At 45.3% G+C, this 8,939-nt stretch overlaps 1 protein-coding gene across 1 annotated transcript in view; it reads right to left on the reverse strand.

Annotated features, from left to right (window-relative positions):
• Positions 1-4,234, reverse strand: part of LOC115091723 (short stature homeobox protein) — a 34,820-nt gene extending 30,586 nt beyond the window's left edge. Inside the window, exons 1-2 of the mRNA XM_029601881.1 lie at positions 3,779-4,234; positions 114-322 (exon numbers count right to left, since the gene is read on the reverse strand). Coding sequence (XP_029457741.1) covers positions 114-322; positions 3,779-4,067 — 498 coding nt within the window. The 5' untranslated portion in view covers positions 4,068-4,234. The remainder of the gene's footprint in view (positions 1-113; positions 323-3,778) is intronic.
• Positions 4,235-8,939: the final 4,705 nt, after the last annotated feature.

Raw genomic sequence — 8,939 nt, forward strand, 5'->3', positions numbered from 1 at the left:
TTTTTTTTTTTTCCCTCCCCATAGGGAAAGGAAGTCGTGAAACTTGCAGGGAGCTGGGCGAGCTGACCGGGAGCCTGCCTGCTCTCTCTCTCTCTCTCGGGGCTCGGCCTTACCTGCACGCGCGCTTCGGACAGGCCCAGCCGCTGGCTCAGCTCCTCGCGCATGAAGGCGTCCGGATAGTGCGTCTCGTCGAACAGGCGCTCCAGCTCGTTCAGCTGCTCCAGGGTGAAGTTGGTCCGGCTCCTCCGCTGCTTGAGCTTGGTCTGGCCATCCTCGTCCTCCGACTTCACGTCCTCGCGCTTTTCTTTGCAGTCGTACATCCCTGCGGGGGAAGGGGGGGGGGGGCAAGAGGTAAAGGCCGGTTACAATGCCCCCCTCCCCCAGTAATAATGAGGATGATGAGGAGGATAATTCCCTTCAGTCGAGCAAAGCCCAGGATCTTGTTCCTACGTTTCCCCCCTTCCAGTTATAAAAATGTTTGGGGGGGGGGGGGTCTGATGAATTACAAGGGGGGGGGTGGAATTATTTCGGACGCCCCCCCCCCCCCCCCAGACGGCTCAGAGCAAGTTGCTGTTAATGTAAGAGGAATTCTATGCAATGCGGTCCGTAATGTGCTTTCAATCGATCCGCAATAATACTTAGGACCGTATTAATGCACCGAGCTCCCAGCTGAAAGGGAGAGAGCGAGCCCCGTTCGGCTCCTGCCCACCAGATATGGCAGCGTGCAAATAGCCCTCATTCAGATTAATGTATGCAGGGGAGAGCAACGAGAGCAGGTAAATGCCTGTTAATATATTAATGTTATTATTATTATTTTTGTATCATTGCTTCAGATGTACATACTGGTAACGGACCAGTAAATGTTCGGATAATTTGTGGTATATTTCTCCTGGTTCATTTTATTTACCACTTAGTAATAAATAAGCAAAGCCTTACATTAAAAAAAAAAAAAAAAAAAAAAAGGGTCTGCTCAATCAATGTTTTTTTTTCTCCCAAGAAATCAAATGTCTGGTGTGTTGTTTTTTTTTTAATTCGTTAGCAGAAGACACCGTTATAAAAATAAAAAAATTAACTATATAGAGAAAAAACAATATATTGTTAAAAAAAAAATAGACGTGCTATTGGAAATGAGAAATGCCTGCGCCAGGTTAATTGAAACCTGCAATGTGCTGATTAAGTGCTGAGAAAGTTCCTCAGAAATATTTCTCTTTTTTTTTTCTTTCTTTTTTTAAAGAGGAAGCTTTCAGCTGTTTAATGGTCCTGGCCGGCAAACAACTAAGGGGGTCCCCAGGACGGCACCCGGGCAGGGAGAAAGGGGGAGCTTTGCGGCCCCCCCCCCCCCCCAAAACTCTTTTTAGCACCAACCAGCCCTGGTCGCGAGATGAGAAGGAAGCCCCGAGCTTTGCATCGGGGGTCGCTTCAATCGGAAGGAAAGCGGAACTCCCTAGGTGGCTAATAGGAGTCCAATTATGGCCTCCACGTACTCTGGGCCCGGGCCCGCTCCCCAGCCCCCTCCCCCCCAGCCATGCACGACCCCGGCTTCAGCAAAATAACAGAAACCTAAGCCTGGGAGAGAGAAACAATCCGATCTGAAACCTGGAGGGGAGAAGGAAGACGATGATGATTATTATTATTTTCCGATGGCTACAGTTTCTGTTTCACTCCACAATACAAACGTCGACAGCAAAAAACAAAAAAACAAAACAACGCATGAGGACATTTAAATCTCTGGCCGATTTCTCCTTCAGGCTGAAGTCATTTCTTGAGATGCTGCTGTTATTACCGCCCTTAGTGTAAGCTGCAAAATTGCAAACCTGTAATAATTATACGGACGTGTTTAAAGAACTCCTGTGAAGCTCTAATCAGCTAATAATCCTTTATTATATTATTATTATTATTATTATTATTATTTTTATCTACCCCCATAAACTTGATTGCCCCTTGCATTCTGACAATATAAATATCTAACTATTGCATTCAACAACACAACTGGAAGCGAGCAAGCCAGATAGAAACGCCGAAACACCAAGGACCGGGTACAGCAGCAAAACACGATCTGTTTGACAGCTCAGCTCCTGTTTTCTATGCAATTATGTCTCGGACTTACAAAAGTGTTCCTTCATTGATCACAACTCAATGGTGCGGAATTGAATGGTTTAATCAAATCCTGTCCTAATCCATACTACTATCATCATCACTATTTGCAAAAATCCCCTGCTCTTCGAATAAGTTAGCATTTTCTTCCCACATAAAAAAAATAATCTGCTTTCATGCCTAACTGTTCTTTGTTTTCCTAATCATTCAACGCTCCGGATTAAAACACAGCCCAGGTCACCGCAAAACTTTTCTAGATAACCGGATTGCTTCACGTGTGTTTTCTTAAAAAATGCTTACACCTCAAACGTGTATATAATATGAAAGGAAGAGAAATAATGGGTGGACTAGCACATACACACCCTATAAATATTAAATTGCTCCATGAATGTAAATGATGTATGCACATTTTAATTCAAATGGAATTCATATGTAGACAAATACACTTTTTTTTCGGTATTTGAAGTACCCTGCGTTTGCTATTCTCTGTCTTTACTTCGGCGAACCGCACTTTGCTTGCAATGCCGAACAGGTACTATTTATGTGTAGGTTTCCTTACCCCCTTTTCTACTTCACACAGACACAGCACACACTGACACACGCATCCCTTAGCGGTGAGATAGTTTTCTTATCTGCTTGTTTCCTTAACATGCAAGGCAAATCGGTGTGATCATCGACACTAAACAAGCATAAGAGGGCATCGAAAAATGCAAAAAACAAAACACCTTTAAAGAAAGATTCATCTATTTCACAGACCGAGACTGAGCGGGTGAGAGAAAGAGAGGACACCTGTTTTTACCTTCCGAAAATAATATAAAAGTTTTCTGAATTCGGCCGATGTTTTTGTCTGCCCTCCCGCTGAAGCAGAAAGCTATGGCTTGTGCCCTGCCCAGGAGGTGACGGAGGGGGGGGGGGGGGGGGAAAGGACCGCAGTGTGGCCTTCTGATGCCACCGACGGGGGGGGGGGGGGCTGCAAGGGACCTGTAGCACAGAAACAAACACCTGTGCAATGCGAGGCTCGCAAAAGCTCCATCTGTGCCGGCGATGGTCTGTCTGTCTATCCGCCTCTCCGACTAGGCCCTCTGCACCGGGGGGGGGGGGGGGGGGGGGACGCTAACAAGGAATCGCCCCCCGAGTTTCGCTTCTTAAAAAAAAAAAAGAAACAAAAAAAAAAAAAAGCAGGACTGTTTCAGCATTGTTTATTTTGGCCTTTTCCTCTCCGAACAAAATAAAGATCATTTCTAAAAAAACCAAACCCTAAAACCATCCTTGCTAGTGGAAGGGGAAGTCTCTTTGTACGGAGGGGACAGTTTCTCTTTCCATGCAGGGGGGGCTCAATTTAAATCTTATAGTTTTAGAAAGTTCCCGCTTGGAGAATCTTTATGAGCATCCGAAACATAAACCTCCCTGGAACTTAGAAATGGTCCAATCGGAACCAACGAAAGGCAACTTATTCTCCTGCTGTCACAAGTGGAAACCTGATCTGCGTTATTTTTATTTTATTTTATTTTATTTTTTTGCTTTTCAGCCGCCGCTTTAGAAAGGAAACGAATAGTTTTTTGTTTTGTTTTTTTTTTTCCCGAAGTGGAAGGAGCATGGGGAGGGGGGTGAGAGAGGGAGTGGGGGGGGGGGGGGGGTGGGTTGCATTCAGAGAGCTCCTCGGGCCGGCCCCGCGCCCGCTTACCTTCCGACGCCCGACCCGGGCCGAACTCCTTCAGCTTCTCCTTCTCGTCCTCCGCCTGCTCCTTGAAGAGATGCAGCGGGCAATGGCCGCCGCCGCTGCCGCCGTCCGGGCCGTCCTGGGGGTGGCCGTCGGAGTGGCCCAGCTCCCGGGCCCGGGCCAGGCCACTCTCCAAAACTTCCCTGTAGGTGATAGACTCCTTCTTGCCCGTGGCGCTGCTGGCCCCGCCGCCGCCGCCCTCCTTGCTCTTCTGGTCAAAAGATTTGGACACAAACGCCGTAAGTTCTTCCATAGCTGCCCGGCGAGTTTTTTATTTTTTGCAGTATCTCTCTCTCTCTCTCTCTCTCTATCCCACAAGACAATCCACTGGGTGGTTTCTTTCTTTTCCTCGCCGGTAGGGAGATCTGGTGGTCTCCCGGTGCAATTTTGATCTGCGCGCGGAGGACGGGCTGCATAGGGTTTTTGGATCGCACTTCCTTGCGGTTATTTATGCCTTTCAATTTCAGATCCCACTATTTATACACGGGGCCACCTCGGCCCATCCCCCCCCCCCCCCCCCCCAGCTCTCCCTGTCTCCAGCAATTACCGAGTGCTGTACCGAGCAAGCAAGCTTTCTCTCTCTCTCCCCCCCCCTCCAACCTCAGGCCAGGCAATTGGCTTGCTTTGCCTTTCATCACTGTTTGCCATCGTGGTATCTTCATTTAGACGCGTAAAAGAGCCCCCCTCCCCCCCCCCCCCACGAACAAGCCGGAGCAAAGCGGTGGGGGAGGGGGAGTGGGGAGGAGGAGGGGGGAGGGAGGGCAAAGTAAACAAAACAGGTACTCGCCTTCTGTTAAAAAAAAAAAAAAAGGGATGTCCCTATCAAAGTCCTGGGCGACTATTGATTAATTATAGGGAGATCCCTTCCTCGGCGGCACAGTCACACAGTCCTTTTTTTTTTGCAGGCAAGCTGAGAGCCATGGAGAGGAAACGAAAGGAGATTCAACATTAAAATCATTAAAAAAAAAATAATAAAACATAAAAAAAAATAAATTTGGAAACTGATAAGAGGACGGAGAGGCGGAAGGTAGATAATGCGCTTTGTTCTACTTGTTTGTTTGTTTGGTTTTTTTTTTGGTTTTTTTTTTTTACCTTGTCTGTCTGTTGTGCCACGCAGGGCGAGACGACTCGTTTCGGAAGCCAGGGGGGGGGGTGGGGGGTACCTTTAGTCCCCCTCCCCAAACTTTGCCGTCTCACTCGCCTTCCTCTCAGCGCGGGCTCCACCAAGCTCATACAACAACCCCCCGTGTATTTCGCAGCCGCGGTGCCGTTTCATCCGCGCGGTGTGGGTTGGGGGGGGGGGGTGAGGATTTTATTGTATTTGAAATGTCTACGAATCCTAACTGTGCTATCCTGTAAAATGCCAGTTACTAAAACAAGTTCATCTGATTTCTAGGTACCCAGCGCGCCCTTAAACGCGTATTTCTGGAAGAGAATCGCACTTTTGGAAACCAGTTAGGGTTGCACTTTGCATTTACCGAGCACTGCGCATTGATGTTTCCATCCAACGCGGGTTAGGCTACGCGTAATCTCCTGGGGAACGGATTAAATACGAAAATAAACTGCCACACGGAAATATCCGCAGCTTGCTTGCCCTGCTGTCCTGAAATAAAGTTGGCATTTTTTTTTAATTCCCTGCTTTGCCTTCAGTATTGTTATTGTTGTTATTGTTATTATTATTATTGCTGCAAATGCCCTGCTGCTGGATTCGTTGTTGTTTTTTTTTTTTTCTCTATTCTCTAATACCACCCCGTGTTCTGCCAATTTTATTGAAACGCGGTGTCACTTTCTTTTCTTCTTTGCCTGGAAGTGTAGGATCGCTGGGAGAATCCGCACAGCTCAAACCAATAATGAGCAAGATGGGTTTAATTAATCAGGATCGGCCCCGTAAGCAAAGCAAACGCCTTCTCGGAAAGAGAAAAAAAAAAAAAACAAATGGAAGGAAACATAAAATACTATTTTCCCCCCCCCCCCCCCAGATCATTGCTTCTACGCGAATGTTAATACCTATCCGGGGAACCACCATTTGATCAGCTGAAAGCCAATTCGCCGATCTTTCCTAAGTACTGCATCATTTCATCGTGTCCATGCTTTCTAGTGCGTTCCCCCAAGTGACAGACAACTTTCAAACCTTCCAAATTAACAAATGCATTTTGCTTGTGTTTGAATCTACTGTAAACAGTGTGTGCTCACAGTGTATATAGCATCTGTATAATACAGTATTACACACACACAAGGAATTATCCTATTGCAATTGGAAAGTTTATGCATCTGTTAGAACCGTGGTGAGCACAGGTCTGCTCTGCACAATCAGAATCTGAGGGACCTTCTCTTTCTCTGGGCAACTTGTTTGGATCCAAGACAGTGCCTAAGCTGCTTACACAGTATGGGATCAGGTGATAACTTTTCCGATCACCTGGCGAGCTGCAGAGCCTGTCCCCGGTACTTATATTAAAGGCCAACATTCATTTTGCCTCTCCCAGTGCGGTCAATTGCCAATGTCTATTCATCAAGCATCATTCTTCTTCTTCTTCTTTTTTTTTTTTTTCAGTTGCACTAGAACTGAACTGGAATGAAACATTTCATTTTGCTTGGAGCCCGGTCCTTAAAATGCTTTGGAACGAGAACGCACTATGTATGCACCGTGCGAAAAAAAAAAATAATAATAATTGGAGAAGCGTCCGGATCAGAATGCAACGTGGGATGCCTCTTAAAGTCTAATTCTCCGAATTGTGCTGGAATTGTTTTCCTCTCAATGGCCTGGCAGGGTGCTTTATTAGTGCGGGCGGAGGCGAGGTGCAGCGAAAGGGTTAAACTTTGTCATTCACGGCCACTATTCACAGAAGGAGCCTTCTATCCTCTCCCATGTCGCTCCCCGCTTAACGCAAACACCACCACCACCACCACCTGAGGCCTGGTCTCCTCCTCCTCTGCCATGGGGTCTGCTGTACCAATTCCCCCCCCCCCCCCCCCCGCCAACAAAAATAAAGGTCACAGGCATCATTCAACATCAAAATCGGTAGCGAAATGTAATATCCTAAAATGCCTTCGATTTTATTTTTGGAAGGGTGGGGATGGAATGGCGAAATAAAATACCCAATAGTTGGATGAATTGGCAGCATAAACTGTATGAATCGGCAGCCATAAATATATACAACACTTTGATAATACAATTCTGGGGATTAATTCAAACTTTCCAGTATTGCAATCTGAATCAACGAGATCAGACCTCCTAATTTAAGGAAACGACCCTAACATTATTAAAACTAATGCGTTTGGAACTCACGTGTCTATGAAAACAAGTAAACATTACCCTAGTGTGGCATTCTTCTTTATCTGTATAAATATCTGCAGTAGGGAGCAGTCTTGAGTGGATAAAGAGGTAGATAAATAGGTAGATGACTCCCCAGATACGAATCCCCCCCCCCCCCCTAGAGAATGTCCGATATTGGGAAGGGGGTGGAGATGGGACCGGGACCCCGAGCCGATCGGCGTTTTATTTTGATCGTATTTTGAAACCACTTCTCGCATAGTAAATGCCAGAAGTGAGAAACTTTTGTTACACTTTTTTTTTTTTAAATAAACTATGATTATTTTTGAGGACTATATTTTCCTACAGATACTATTGCCACAGCCGCTCAGTAAACTTAGCAAGAAACGCTGGGGAGAAGGGAAAAACTCAAGAAAAGGCGCAAAACCTCGGTTTAAAAATAACTTGCTTGCTCTGGGCTTTGAATATTGTGCACAGTTGACAGCAAGCCTGAAAAGCCTGCCTGGGACCCGGGACCATCATGTTGAATCTGTACAGTGAGGATTTAGCGTGCGAAAAAAAAAAAAAGACCGAATCACGGGACATAGCTGAACCTGAAAACGGAGCAGAGGGGATCCTGACAAAATTTATTTGCTTTTTTTTTTTTTTTTTTCTATTACACAAGGAAATCACGTTAGTACCTCCGTGGATGAAATCTAATCTGGGATATATATTTTTTTTTTTTATTTTTATTTAACCTGGACTGTACTAGAGGAAGGAGTCAATCTTCCACTGCGGAATCCGACCTTCAGTGGAACTTCAGTTCCAAAATTAAATCTAACCTTACAGGTGTCCTCCACTAATCACTGAAATGTTCCAATTAATTAGAAGTTTCCGGATGGTTTTTTTTATTTATTTTTTTTTTACTATTCTGCAGAAGATGAAATAATTGCTTGATCAGACTAAACTGATTAAAAAAAAACAAAACAAAACTGAATTGCACACTCCTTACAACTCACCGGGGTTCACAAGAGCTAGAACATCGCGATCTTTATACATTTTAGGATTTTGCTCTGCACCCTTCTTATCACCGTAGCTTCTTTGGACAGGTCTTCCAGCCTCTCAGCTGCTTGAAAGTGCTTGAAACATGTAACCTTAGTCCCAGGTGTGAGTGTCTCTTGTCTGCACCGACACGGTATAGTAGTAGTAGTTATTACATTTGGGAGAAAAAAAAATAACTATGCGGAAAAAGAACATTTTCCAAATCTACATTGTGACAGGAAAAGAACAGAGAGGCCTTGTGGATTGAAATGTCAAGGAGTTTAATCTCATTTTTTTTTGTTTCCAAACACTCGTAGACCCGCTGGATATTTCACCATAAAGTTAAACTCATCCCCACCTATGCAATTGTCTCGAACAACTGAGTCGCTCTAAACTTTATTGGCATTTCTTCCGATGCTTTTAGATATTTCCGCCCCCGATGTTTTAGCTTCACCAGGATATTACTATAATTAAAGCCACTTTTAGAGCATCTGTTCTCCCTGTGCCTATAGCATTCCGGCTACTGACTTAACAAGTACCCCCAGAGAAATGTAATGTCGAAAGTAAATAGTACAGGGCAAGCCGAATGCCCCTAAAGGGACGCTCACGCCAATAGATCAAGCGGAAGGGAACGTCAAGACGCTTTCTAATGAATTACAGCGCTATTGGAGAATGCGCGTCTAATGTATGCCTTGTTTTCAGAGGTTATAGAATTATGCAACGCGCAGCTTGCTTTCCGACGTGCTAAGGAAATGCCATCTTGATCTCCTGCTCGTAAGATTTTTTTTTAATGAAGCTCTTTCCCCCCCCCCCCCCCCCCAACCAGGAAATCAT

The sequence above is a fragment of the Rhinatrema bivittatum genome, chromosome 5 (assembly GCF_901001135.1).
Source record: "Rhinatrema bivittatum chromosome 5, aRhiBiv1.1, whole genome shotgun sequence".
NCBI classification, from domain to species: Eukaryota; Metazoa; Chordata; class Amphibia; order Gymnophiona; family Rhinatrematidae; genus Rhinatrema; species Rhinatrema bivittatum.